Below are 13784 nucleotides of genomic sequence, written 5' to 3'. Positions count from 1 at the left end.
TATAACTAAACCTTGACTGAGAGACTATAGTTATTGTCTTGATGTGTTCCTATGAGGAGAGCCATCACGCCCACACACTGAACGGACTGTACAGACGTATAGGGGATGGGAGGCGCGGAAATACTTCAGATTTAAAAAAGGGGGGCGCCAAAGAAAAATTAATAAAGCTGAAACCTCCATTAGCTATCGTCTTCCTCTTTTCCTCTGCTAGTGTGTTGAGGCGTCTGTGCTGTTTCTTACCTGCAGCTGCACCCATTAAACAAAAAAAAGAGGCGGAGCATCAACCTGTTGATCCTCCAGGGAAACAGAAAGTGAGTCAGTGAGCAGAGCAGAGCAGCAGTCGACTGGACTGAAGCAGAAGAGAAGCCAGAGGATCAGAAGTTTGTCTACAGCACAGTAGCATCTCAGCCAAACTCTGGTGAGTCCAGATACAATCTTGAGTGGTTCAGCAGCATGAAGCCCAAAGCTGAGCTGTTCTCACACGGCTCACTTCACTCCTGCTTTCTAAAAGACTCATGTTTCAGTTTTTACATGTTGCTTGTAGACACACCAGCCGCCCGATAGCTCTGCCTTTTTCCTTGTGTTTACACCATCACAGGGGGAAAAGAGTGGCGGGAAAAGAGCGGTGGGTAGTGAGCGTGTTTATCTGTGTCAGTAAATCAATGCGCAACAGGAAGTGAAAGGAATGCAGCCTGTAGTCACGTCAACTTTGAAAGAGTCAAACCATCAGAATAGAAGCAAAGAGACAAAAGCTTAATTTCTGTCCTGATCAATATTCAATCAATCCTAATGATTGATCGCTGTACCTTACCCACTCTAACACGTTACGCTTACACGCTAACTGTTACATTTTATACACAGCAGAAACTAGAACCAAGTCCACCAACACAGAGCTGAGACTGAAGTCCAGGATTTGACCTCTAGATGGAGGTCACAGTCGTGGTTTCCCCTCTGACGCCCCCGCAGTCAGAACTATGTAACTACAGCTACGTTGTGACTGAGGAGCTTTAAAGCTGCTGGTGTCATTGCAGACTCTTAGTTCTGTTAAATTCTCAGAGATCGTGTTACTGTATTCCAGAGTTGTTGTCCCTCATTGTCTCGTTTGTTCTCAGCAGACATGTCTGCTGCCAGCTGTCTGCAGTCTGAAGATCTGTTCATGTGCTCCATCTGCCTGGACGTCTTCACTGATCCAGTCACCACATCATGTGGACACAACTTCTGCAAAACCTGCATCACTCAACACTGGAACAGTAACGTCCAGTGTGTGTGTCCTCTGTGTAACAAGGTGTTCTGCACAAGACCTGAGCTGAAGGTCAACGCGTTCATATCTGAGATAGCTGCTGAGTTCAGACAGTCCACTAAAAACAAAGCCAGCATAAGATCAGAGGAACCAGCTGCCAAAGCAGGAGAAGTTCAGTGTGACGTCTGCACTGGAACCAAAGTGAAAGCCATCAAGTCCTGCCTGAAGTGTGAGGCCTCCTACTGTCAGACTCATCTGGAGCCTCATCTGACAGCAGCACGCCTGAAATCACACCAGCTGATCCATCCTGTGGACAACCTGGAAGACAGAATGTGTAAGAAGATCTGTGTGTACCTCATCTGTCCTGTTGTGATACTGCTGTGTCTATACATGCTAGGTGCTGATTTCTACACCAAGAACCATGAGTTTGTTCCTCTGACAGAAGAATGTGAAGGAAAGAAGGCCGAGCTGAAGAAGACATTGGTTGAAATTCAGCAGAAGATCCAGCAGATACGTCTGAAGATCCATGAGATCAACCAGTCAGAAAAGCTCAGCAGGGAAGCTGCAGACAGAAAGAAAGCAGAAGGACTTCAGATCTTCACCACTCTGAAGCAGCGTGTGGAGGACATCCAGGCAGACTTCATGGAGACCGTAGAAGAGCAGAGGAAGAGCATAGAGAAACAGGCTGAAGACTTCATCAAAGAGTTACAGCAGGAACTCTCTGAGCTGACGGTGATAGCTGCTGAGGTGGAGAAGCTCTTACGCTCTGGTGACTACCTCCACCTCCTCCAAAGCTTCTCATTCATCAGCACTGCTCCTACCCCCAAGGACTGGACACAGGTCAGAGTCCATCAAAGGTCACATGAGGGGAGCCTGGAGAAAGCTGTGGCTCAGCTGGAGGAGACCATCAGTAAGGAGGTGAAGAAGCTGCTGAAGAAGGTGGAGCTGAAGAGGGTCCAGCAGTTTGCAGTGGACGTGACACTGGATCCTAATACAGCTAATCTTTATCTGATCCTGTCTGATGATGAGAAACAAGTTCATCTTGGTGATGTGTTGAAGAATCTCCCAGACCAACCACAGAGATTTGAAAAAATTGGTGTTTTAGGAAAGCAGAGTTTCTCCTCAGGAAGATTTTACTTTGAGGTTCAGGTCAAAGGAAAGACACACTGGATTTTAGGTGTGACCACAGAGACGAGCAAGAGGAAGGGAGGCTTCAAGCGGAGCCCTCAGGAATGTTACTGGACTCTTTGCTTGTTCGAAAACAAGCTCTTCGGTTTTGATGACCCTCCTGTCGATCTGAGTCTAAAGTCAAGGCCAGAGAAAGTGGGAGTGTTTGTGGACTTTGAGGAGGGTCTGGTCTCCTTCTATGACGTGGATGCTGCAGCTCTGATCTTCTCCTTCACTGGCTGCTCCTTCACTCACAAGCTCCTCCCATACTTCAGTCCCAGTCTTTATGTTGATAATACAAACTACGCCCCTCTGATCATCTCAGCTGTCAGTCACACTGAGTAACCTGCTGGAATTCATGTGTAATGATTCTCTGTCTTTAAGGTACAGATGATCTGATCTCTTAACTTTGACTCCTTCTTCACAGTCAGCTTTTTTATTAATGACATCATATTTGTCTCGGATGTTACTGCTGTAACACAACAATCCACCCACACTGATCTGATCTAATAACTGTTGATCAATAAATCAATACATACATGCTGCCAACTCATCACAGATGAACCTGATCAGAAATGAGAATTTTGTTTTTATTGTGATCATTTTAAATTGATCAAATGTTGGGTTGTGGTTTATGAATCAATTGAATTCTTTCCTTTATCTTTGTCACATTCAGGGATTTCAGGACAAAAACAATAAAAACCTCTTGTGTGAGCTCCTGCTTCCTGTCAGCTGTGTCTTGAAAAGATTTCCTGTTTGACTTTCAGGTGATCAATCAGTACAGAGGTTAACTTTGTCTCTTCTCCCTCGGCTCTGAACACTTGCTGGTCTCTGATTGGCTGGCAGCTGTTTGTTATGATCATCTCAGCTGTTTGTGAAAGTTTGTGAACCACTGCTGTATACCATAAGACAAACAGTATATTTCCCCATTTTATTTTGATTATTGGCTATTGTAAAATGATATAACATTGACATTGGCTCTGCTCCAATCGCCAACATTTCATACCCCAACCACATGAAACTGCCTCTCTCGCTCACTTTCATACACACCCACACACTTTCATCATGGAAAACCAGCGAGCACAAATGCATTCAGGGGGCCCAATTCAAGGACATAACAAACAATATTCTTATAATGAGTTGTTATACTTCTATGTGGAGCCAAAACATTATGATCAGTGTTCCTGCATTTGCATAATGAATATGGAAGCGAAACAACATTTTTCTATTTACATTCTGCCCAAAACTACATTGAGAAGACACTGGAGACAATCTCACAGGGCAAAAACACAGCTGCCCCATTCCAATTCCAAGAGAAACCATTTCCTCCAAGCCGAAGAAGAAGCAACCAGCACTAAAGCGCAACAGATTTGGCTCGAGCAACTGAATCTTCACAATAAGCAGGTAAGAATGAACTAGTAAGTAGACTAAGTCAGGAGGAGTCAGCCAAGGACACAGGTAATTAATCATGTTTCCCTCATTTTACTGTGACACATTTGGCATCTTAACATTCTATATAAGATATTTTTCAATGGACCAATCTTCTTCAAATCTATGGCTGCAGTCCCTCCCATGTCTACATGATTGACATGTGTCTACCACAACCTGTCCCCTCCTTCCTTCCCCTCTGTCACATTAAAGGCCCATTTGTGCTTTTGTGGTCTCAGTTTCCTGCACCTGATCCCCGCATTACAAACAGACAGGGATGGACTGCAGTACGTACGGTAAGAGGAATATTCTTCTTTCATCTAATAAGTAATAAGTGTGGATTGTAATGATCTTTATTAAATGATGTGTTGTGTTCAGTAAGACAGTCTGTCATGAAGAGGCAACAATTTAAGTGCATTTACTCAACTACTAGACAATACTGGTACATTAATATTTTCATGTTGGGAAAACTTCCAAAGGGAAATAATTAGACTTTGCAGATTTGAATTTGCTTTGAAAATATATGATCAAATAAAATTCATCTTTGCCAAACTTTAATTCCCTTCTTTTTTTTTTCATCCTTTTTGCAATCCTTCTTTCCTACACTTTTTTACCCTCTCTCCTTCCACACATTCCTTCTTCATCATTTGAAAATTTTAGCCCTTTTTGCTTTTTCAGATTATGAGTGTAGTATGGTGTATTTATGTTTAATCTAATGGGTTTATACTTGAGCTTAACATGAAACTAATAAATGCATCTCAGAGCTGGACACCCTGGAGGTCCCTCCTCTCACCCCGACCAGTAAGGAGGTCCTCAGCCAGGCAGTGAATGCTAGTTTCGCTGGCTTTTCCAAGGAGAGAATCAGCCAACACTTCCCTCAAGGTACAGGCTGAGCCACAGCAGGAGGAGCCTTTTGATTTATCGGCTTTCCTTAAGAGGACCGGCATTGTTGCTTGGATTTATAAGATTTATGCATATTTGTATCTGTTAAGATCCCAGGCTGTGGTCTCAATGGGAAGTGAACCACTGGCTAGACTGGTGCCAGGCGGAGTTTGGCCTCCAGTATCTGGGTTCAGAGCTGAGAAGCCTGCAGGGAAGTGTGCTGTGTGGCCTGGACAGAGAGACTTTCCTCGGGCTGACCTCTGACTGCACTGCTGGAGAAATCCTGTGGGAACATCTGAACACCATGAGAAGAGGTAAAGCTAAAAAATATGACATAAAATAGTGCTGAGAACACTTTTCAGGCAAAAAGTAACTAAAATGATTATAAATATTGCAATAGAACCACCTTGTACTGTGTGAAATGTGTGTAAGACGCAGTGGATCAGTGTCTACATTGAACCCATGGCAGCAGATGGGGGTTAAGTGAGGGGGGAGCTTTATTCATTCATGCATTATAGTGACAATCCACACAAGCTTAAGAGCTCAGCGACACCTTGGGCTTTATTTTATTTTCATAAGCAAACGGGGGGGCCAATCTGATGCCAAACACAGGAATCGTGATTAAGGTTGTGTGTGTTTCTGGCACAAGGCACAGCTTTGAGGAACTCATTATTGAGATTTTTCTCATTTCAGGGCAGTGTGTGAATCATCCGAGACAGGATGTTTATGTTTGTGTTCAAGTTTTGACCCCTTTTTTAACTTAGCCTTTTACACACACATACACACGTATGCACCCGGATACGTATTTTAGGAAGACTTCATATCGTAGAGTTGAATCAATGAAACATGCACAAATGTTTAACGTTACGAGTTTGTATCGTATTAGTTTAAATCTTACTCAATTCTACATTATCCTGTATTAATAATAACTAATCCATCACTATAAATACGAGAGCAAGAAAGGTTGATTTCACCTACACATTAGCTATACATTCAATTTATATTAGGCTACATTTAGTGGCAAGCCTGATTACAAATGTGGATGTGTTGCTTTTCATTATATACCTTTGATTTTCTAGAAAATGAATATGACTGCAGTTCTTTATTATCTACCTACACATCCTGCTGCCATGCCCCACTAAATAAAGGTAATTATGACATCCTTCTTCGGTTCATATTTCCACATCATTTTGATCTGCATTTGGCTGAAATCAGTGCATTGATTCTTGTTAAAATCTTCCCCTAAAGATGTTTACGAATCCTCATCTATGTCTCCCAGATGAGTGCTCAGAATGTGATCAGCCCCATCATCATAATCCATACAAGCAAAGCCACCATCTTCAGTACCATCACATTGAGAGTACAGATCTCCAAACTCTGGACCCTGTGACTATACAACATCTAGACTACTACCTGGTGAAATCAGAAGATCCCAGAAAGAACATGGTCACATTTTTGGAAGAAGTAGAAGGAAATGAAGGTAAGATGACACTCCAACACAAACAAACCAATCTAGGCAGATTTATGTATAAAAAACATTATCTATGGCACACGTTGTTTCTGCACAACATGCTTTTGGCTGCACGGCAGAACATATGAGCAGGGCTTTAAATACATGCATGTTCATTTTGCTGTTGTGGTAGCCGTACTTAGCATTATGAGTTGTAAACTGCAGCAGTAAGCATGGGTATCTTACATCCCTTGTGCATCCTATTGCTCTCGGGTTGCTTGGGTTGAGTTTTGTGGCGTGCAGAGAGCAGTTGAGCTCTTGAAAATGTTCCCACAGGACCTAGTACTAACCTCTATCTTAGCATGTACTGACAGGAATGTTGAAACAGTTTGAACGTGATAATTCACCACCAACAAAATCATTTAACAATAACAGCAAACAGTGAAAACTATGAATACATTCAACTAACATGTTCAATTCACTGCTCACATTTTACTAAACACAAGTGGGCATTTAAATTAAAACTTGGAGTTATAACATTCTTCTCAGCCATAGCACTGCTAAACACTCCTGTACTTTCAGACACAGATTCAGAACTGGAGATTCCTCACAATGGCAATTCTGACATTGTGGGCTCTCTGTCATGGACCAGACCAATCGAAGATATAGAGCCAGGAATGGAAGAGACCGTATGTGGGGACACCTTCACCTTTGTAGGCGACAAGACAGATCTAGACAGAGCTGTTATTCCAGCAGCCATCCTGGCTGGTTACAATGGTGAGTTGTCATTTTAGACGGAGCTACGCCTGCATTGTACAGTCTACAAATTGAAACCTTGGATTCAAAGTATCATTAATAGTCATTGTGAAGTCTGGAAATGTCCATAAGTTCTAGGCAGATTGTGTGCCAGCTATACAGATTGGATTTAAACCTTGTTGTTGTAACTGATAGGCAATTACAATGAAAGTCAGACGTCTGTATGTGGTGTGGAAAGTCAGATCTTGTTCTGCTCACAACAACTTCTGTTCACATTTATACCTTGTGCTACACTCACTCCTCATTTAAATTGGGTATTTCTATAAAGATCACATTTTAATAGGCAATTAAAAACCCCAACTACAGGAAATGTGTAACTAACAAGGTGTGTTTTACACAATTTCAGACCTTTTTTGGAAGTGGTGAAAATGACCTATGCAAAACTCAGATTCAGATCTATTTAGAAGAAGAATTTAAGCTGATTTTACTCATTCTGGTCTAATAGGAAGTGGTCCCATTCAGCTGTGGCAGTTTCTGTTGGAGCTCCTAACAGACCGTGGCTGTCAGTCATGTATAAGCTGGACAGGAGACGGGTGGGAGTTCAAGCTGACAGACCCTGATGAGGTATAGAAGATATTAAAGCTTTATCTGCATTCACCGATGAGCTCCTACTCTCTAATTGAGGATGTGTTTATCATTGTTCAGGTTGTTTGTGATTGGACTGAATACCTGCAGCCTCCCTGCACTCATACATGGACTTCTGTTTCTTTAAAACTTAAAGGAGTAAAGTCTAGTGATTGTCCATGGAGATTTCAATGCTCGACTTGGCAAAATTGATTTTCCATTGGGATTACATGAAAGCGCTAATAGGAATGGTGAGCTCCTAATCAGGTTAATGACAGAGGAGGAACAGCTCAACTGTTTACGTGTTTAGGAAGATGAAGGGAAAATACTGTACGTTCCCTAAGGACTCTCCCCCGCTGACAAACCAACAAACTGAACGACTTATGCATCTGGCCTCCTTGATAGACACAAGTCGTAAGAAAGCAAAAATAATTAAGTAAAAGGTTTACTTATACTTATTAACAGACAATCTGAGCAGAGGAATAAATAAATTCACAATGATTAATATAAATTTTCTATATGCTGATGTGTGTTATGATGCTATTGTGTCTTCAGGTAGCCCGGCTGTGGGGACAGAGGAAGAACAAACCTAAGATGAACTATGAGAAGCTAAGCCGGGGGCTGCGCTACTACTATGACAAGAACATCATCTGCAAAACTGCTGGCAAACGCTACGTCTACCGCTTTGCCTGCAACCTGCAAGGTCTGCTGGGATATGCGCCTGGAGAACTGCATGCCATGTTGGGTATTGGCAAAAATAATCACTAATGAAAGAGAAACATATTTAGTATTACTGATCTTTGAGCTAACAACTTTCATTGGAAGGTCGACTCAATCTACGACTCTAAATGAATTGTTGATAAATGTGAGTGAATGAATGATTTAAGGAGAGTCAAGGAAAAGTAATTTGTTGTTGTGTAAATATGGGGCTTTTGATTTGTTTTGAAATGTCTTTATATTATCATCCAATTACAATCCAAGTGCAATTTAGTTTACTCCCTATTCACTGTAGAATTGATCAACACTGTTCTGCTTTTGTGTGGAGAACACTTAAAGAATTATACTAGGATGACTGTAATATACTGTATGTAAACTTTGAACTGTAATATTTAACTGCTTGTCTTTTTTAATAAAGTGTGATAGTGCTTTTTTTAAAACTTTGACTCAATGCTGAATGCTATTATTTACAAGGTGGGATCCAGTTAAATAAGTGGGAAAAAAATACAAATAAAACAAGAACTAACAGACATGGGTGAAGATATAACGACCTTGGCAGAGGTAATAATATACACGCAACGAAGAATGTCTGCACTAATGTAAAGTATATGGTATTGTGTGTTTAATGGAATCCAATTAACTTCTAATTAACTTTGCCATGGACCAAAACTAATTCTAATACAGCACCAGTAAGCTTAGATACATTGTGGAAGCACCAATCATGGAATCTGCTGAGGGCAAAAGCAGCTAAAGGACTAACTGCACTTTGACTTTGCTCCTTGGAAAATCAGCAAGTGTCCAACCAAACAGAACAAGTAGAAAGTCTCTGAATGGGTAATTGCCCATTGACCAACAGTAAAAGCTAGTATACCAGTCCTCACTGTTATGCTGTGCATCTCCAGGGGGTGTGATTCTCATTGAAGAAAGTAAATAAGGGTGATATTAATGTTATACAATCTTATCTCATGATAATGTAATAACAACTACAATGCTGCTCATTTTCTGTCCTCTTTCCTTCAGTGAGAAAGTATAACATGATCCATCAGCGCGTGTATTTGGTGGTGAAGGTTCTGAAATGAACACTAAGTGCTTTCCCAGTAGACCTGAACGATTTCCTGCAGGGGAGCTTTGTAAACAGACTCAAAGAGATCACCTGGTGGCTGGACTAATGGAACCTAATTGATGAATTCACTCTTGCTCACTGACCTCCTCCTGCACCATATTTCACTATGTGATATGTGAAATATGTGAAGGAGGGTTTGTGTGGTCAGCTCCTGCAGAGAAATCTAGGTGGCTAATTTAACATCTCTGATACCCCCCAAGGCCCACTTATTGATCTACATCTGCCCTCTGTACATGGCCCTCTCAGTTCATGCAGGGATTACCTTCTGCTTTGTTCTGTGGATTTTGAACAGCTCCTTTCACTCAGAATCTATTTTGCCCACAGATACAATATATCAAAAAGTAAATTGTCTTGTTGGGGTTCATAGTGTCTTGATTTCGCTTACGATGCTCTAATGATTGACCCTCTAGTTTAATTTTCACTAATGATTAGAGATTAATTCATCTCTACTCCACAGATCCAATTTAACAAATGCAAGCACACTAAGATTTTCCAGTCAAGGTGAGGTTGCTCAGTTTGGAAACTGAAGATGCAACCTCCAAAATCACAGGATCGGTCTACGATTATGAAACTTTTCATTTGACGCGTTGTCTGCAGTGTACTGACAACAAAGCGCGCGCACACACACACACACACACACACACACACACACACACACACACACACACACACACACACACACACACACACACACACACACACACACACACACACACACACACACACACACACACCACTGTTGTGCTCTCCATTATCTGGCCTTGGGAGGGAAAGTGGTGGAAGTAATCCTCACACACACTCACTCTGCTTCTGGCCTCTGCTCACTGAGGGAGAAAATCAGATCAACATTCAGCCGTTTCTCATCAAAAGGTGACTTTTATTTCCATACTGCCAATCCGGGGATATAAATGAAGTGCTGAATTCTGCCAAGGGAATGAATAAAATCATGTAATCACTTTTCTCTCTTTCCACATTTTTAAGATGTATGACATCATTGTTTTGATTGAGTAGAATTGGATTAATTATTCAGTAGTAGATGTATTAGTATAACGTATGATATCATTCTCTTGTTTAAACTAAAACCTTAAAAGATGCTTAAGAAGTGTTCTACATCACCCTGGACAATCCCATTTAAAGTAAGTGTCTTTCTGGTGAATAGGACTTATGGCAGTAACATGGTGTGCTTCTGATCTCCATCAACGGGGCTCTTGGTTAGACACAGACTCCCTGATCAAAGCACATGGTTATTATGTGTCACTCTGAAAAACAACACGGGTATGAAGAGCTCAAAGTGGGGGGTCCGCCACGTCTGTGTGCCTGATTGAGACCTCTGCGCTTTGTGTGGGCCTTTCACACACACATGCACACACCATCGAAGCAGTACATCATATACTTTATGCACCAGTGAATTTGTAGCCATTTGTATAATAAAATTAGCAGTGTCATTTAAATTCAGGTCCCAGTTTTAGATTGAGCTCACTTTGATTTCACAAGTGACTGTGCAATGTGCAAATGCAAAGTCGTGTGAAACTGCATCTTCATTTAAAACACAGTTTCTTGCACCAGCGTTTATGTCTATTGTGTCCTTCTTATATATGCTGATAAAAATAACAACATTAAACAATAAGTTAAACAGTCGGACTAAAAGCCAGGTATACACCAGGGGAGAGAAGATCGAAGTCAAAAACCTATGTGTAGTGTGGACTTAATGTTTTTTTCCACAAACTTTGTCGTAATTCAGGGCAGAATTGTTATAAATATATGGTTATATGTTATATAAATAGCGTTTTTATCTCACTTGCTTTACAGTTCATACCCTGAAGGCAGGGGAAACCATACACAGAGCCAACTAGCACATCAGGAGCAGTCTGACCGTCTCCAGGAGCCCAAAATCCAAACAGGAACCTTCCGATTCCAAGACGATGGCTTACCACCCTGAGCCACGGCTGTGTGGACTGGTCTTACAGAATGCGCATTTGGTCAATAGGGTGACAAAATGTAATCACAAACAGTGGCTATTCACACTCAGACAAACATTATTCAACCAACAGAGAGGATATCTTGAAGTGTTTTATTGCCAACAGCATATTCCATGAAGTTTTTACCTATAGAAGTGATTGTTTTGCTTTCCACAAATCAGAGAAGACATAGACGTCCTGTTTTCAAGTACATACTGAACTAATGTGAGAGATGTATTTTGTTGTTGCTTTGTTGTTTGTTTTGAATGTGTGTGTTTGTGTCATTTTGATTTTGACTTCTGCTCCTCCCACTGTTCTGGTGTTAGGGTCTTCTGCTCAAAAGCGTGGATCTCTTTCAGCTCCTCAGCTAAGCAGTTGTTCACCAACCTGACAAACCAGAACACACCACACACATTTAGCAGTTTATGTGTTTGCTCTGAAGCCAACAACAGAGTTTCCTTGGATACCATGACCTGGATGACTGAGATCATTTGACAGACAGCAAGTTAGCATCCTACCTATGTCTTTGTAATAGAGGTTTGCCTGCAAACTGCGACGACACAATCAGGACTTTGAAGCTGGCAGCACATCTGCTCTGTGTCATGTCCTCCACTTCCTGGTGAAGACAAGGTGAACGTGTTCAGCAAACCTCAAGTCTCAGGGTTGGAATGAAACAGCAAACACACATGAGGGTCATCCTCGTTCGACTATTGTGTCACCAGAGAGTACATTTTTATGAATTTAAATCTGATAAATATTATACACACGACAAGAAGGTGACAGACAACATAATCTTCTCTCAAGATAATATTACGAGTTTTTCGAGATCTCCAGAAAATGAAACATAATTAAATGAAACAGCAAAAATATTTTCTGTTCTTTACTCCTTACATTTATATTGTAATGCATGGAAAATGTATTTTAAAATTACGTTTAAAAAAAGATGAAGAAAGAAACTTCCGGTACCCTGTCCACCCGTAATAAGGGACCCCTTTATTGTTATCAGTTACTTTATGTACTATTGTTTACACCCTGTTTAATAATAGGAGGTCATTATAAGAATTGTTTAAACATAGATTAATTATTCATTTGCGTGCGAGGTAGCGAGAGGAGGAAATATACTGTTTGACGTCAATGTTGTTTATTCTTATGTGCTGAATTTATCCTATATATCAATTGTTCGTTAGGTCTCTATATTATATGTTTTATAGAATGCAAAATTCTGCTGATTTTCAACACGGACAAGATTGTTTGAAAACATCGAATTCAGATAGCTAACCTGTGAGTCCAAATAGCTTTAACTTACCACATGCTCTGCCGCGAGCTCCTTCATAAGTTTATCCTTGATCTGATCCGATGTTATTGCCATGTCTGCAAGGGAAATCGATTTATTGTAAGGATTTCAGGAGTTTTCAGCACTGCTTTACTGCCAAAACCTGCTGCTGCACAGGCGGAAGCGGAAGTAGTAGTTTTGTCTCCACTGCGTTACTGCAACAGAGTTGTCAATAAAGTTTTAATTCAGAGAGAGGTGCAAATCCAATTTAATATTCTTGCTATTTTGCGTAAACTAAACCGTATTTCTTTGAATGAAACTTTACTAAAACAGAAAATACACAGTATATGTAACAATACACAAAGGGTATGTAGCAAAAGTGAGTATGAATGAGACCAATATGCCGTCTCCTTGCATCATGTGCAATGTTTTAGGCACTATATTATGAAGAGATTCTTTCAACTTTGCTCCACAATGTTATTTCTTGATTTTTGCAAAAAGTGTAATTCGGAAGAAGCTCCTCCTTCTGATTTATTAATTAATTATTTTTTTTGCAAAACGGGAAAAACCAACCATTTCAAATTTGCTTTTCAATGTCCATTACATTTAAAGAACAAATTGCCACATTCAATGACCCACTCTGCTCACTAAGTCACAGTGAACAGAATTATGTCACAGCTGCTCTATGTGGTACTGCACATTGGATCATTTTAATCAATATGACAAACACAGTAAGTGGACACTCGTCCTGCACAAATCATGAAGTGCACATCTAATTTAAAAGTTTGGATACACAGTGAATTATTCTCTCATCACAAATCAATGTTTAGAATTTGTTTCGATCAATCAGTAAGAGAAATGACAGAGTAACAAGGTCTGACACATCCTCACTGTGTGTTATATGATTGTGCTGTCATTTGGACTGCTCTGTGGGTCAAGTTGTGACTTCTTACTGTGTTCATGCCCTTCTCCTTACACTCAATGTCCCCCACAAATGACATTCTTACATCTCCAGGCACCCTGCTGAACTCTGTCCACACGCTGCAGGATTCTCTTAGGGAGGCACTTGTGCCGCCAAGTGCATGAACATTGAATACAACATGGCCCATTGGTCAGGCAGAGAAAGGTGTTCAAAGCTGAAGCTAAGGATGCTTTTAAAAATATCA

At 40.8% G+C, this 13784-nt stretch overlaps 3 protein-coding genes across 4 annotated transcripts; 2 read left to right on the top strand and 1 right to left on the bottom strand.

Annotated features, from left to right (window-relative positions):
- The first annotated feature begins 302 nt into the window (after positions 1-302).
- Positions 303-3115, top strand: LOC142993169 (E3 ubiquitin-protein ligase TRIM39-like). Of its 2 annotated transcripts, none has more exons than XM_076143856.1 (2): positions 303-418; positions 1116-3115. In XM_076143856.1, exon 2 carries the CDS (start codon positions 1118-1120, stop codon positions 2750-2752), a length of 1635 nt encoding a protein of 544 aa, XP_075999971.1. In that variant the 5' UTR covers positions 303-418; positions 1116-1117; the 3' UTR covers positions 2753-3115. The 2 variants fall into 2 exon arrangements, with proteins under 2 accessions (XP_075999971.1, XP_075999970.1); XM_076143855.1 differs by having other exon boundaries at positions 346-418; positions 1113-3115.
- Positions 3116-4112: 997 nt separating this feature from the next.
- On the top strand, positions 4113-8652 carry LOC142993088 (protein C-ets-1-like). Its single transcript, XM_076143720.1, has 8 exons — positions 4113-4131; positions 4598-4717; positions 4828-5031; positions 5797-5865; positions 5997-6197; positions 6750-6944; positions 7429-7547; positions 8103-8652. The coding sequence occupies exons 1-8, from the start codon at positions 4113-4115 to the stop codon at positions 8313-8315; spliced, it is 1140 nt and encodes a 379-aa protein (XP_075999835.1). The 3' UTR covers positions 8316-8652.
- Positions 8653-11444: 2792 nt separating this feature from the next.
- LOC142993072 (bolA-like protein 2) lies at positions 11445-12791 on the bottom strand. Its single transcript, XM_076143695.1, has 3 exons — positions 12652-12791; positions 11864-11961; positions 11445-11732 (listed from the first exon to the last, which is right to left on the bottom strand). Exons 1-3 carry the CDS (start codon positions 12712-12714, stop codon positions 11627-11629), a joined length of 267 nt encoding a protein of 88 aa, XP_075999810.1. The 5' UTR covers positions 12715-12791; the 3' UTR covers positions 11445-11626.
- Positions 12792-13784: the final 993 nt, after the last annotated feature.

This window comes from Genypterus blacodes, unplaced genomic scaffold (genome assembly GCF_046128005.1).
Source record: "Genypterus blacodes isolate CSIRO-AG114 ecotype Tasmania unplaced genomic scaffold, CSIRO-AGI_Gbla_v1 ptg000027l_1, whole genome shotgun sequence".
In the NCBI taxonomy this organism is placed as follows: domain Eukaryota; kingdom Metazoa; phylum Chordata; class Actinopteri; order Ophidiiformes; family Ophidiidae; genus Genypterus; species Genypterus blacodes.
This window is presented reverse-complemented; position numbering and strand designations above follow the sequence as displayed.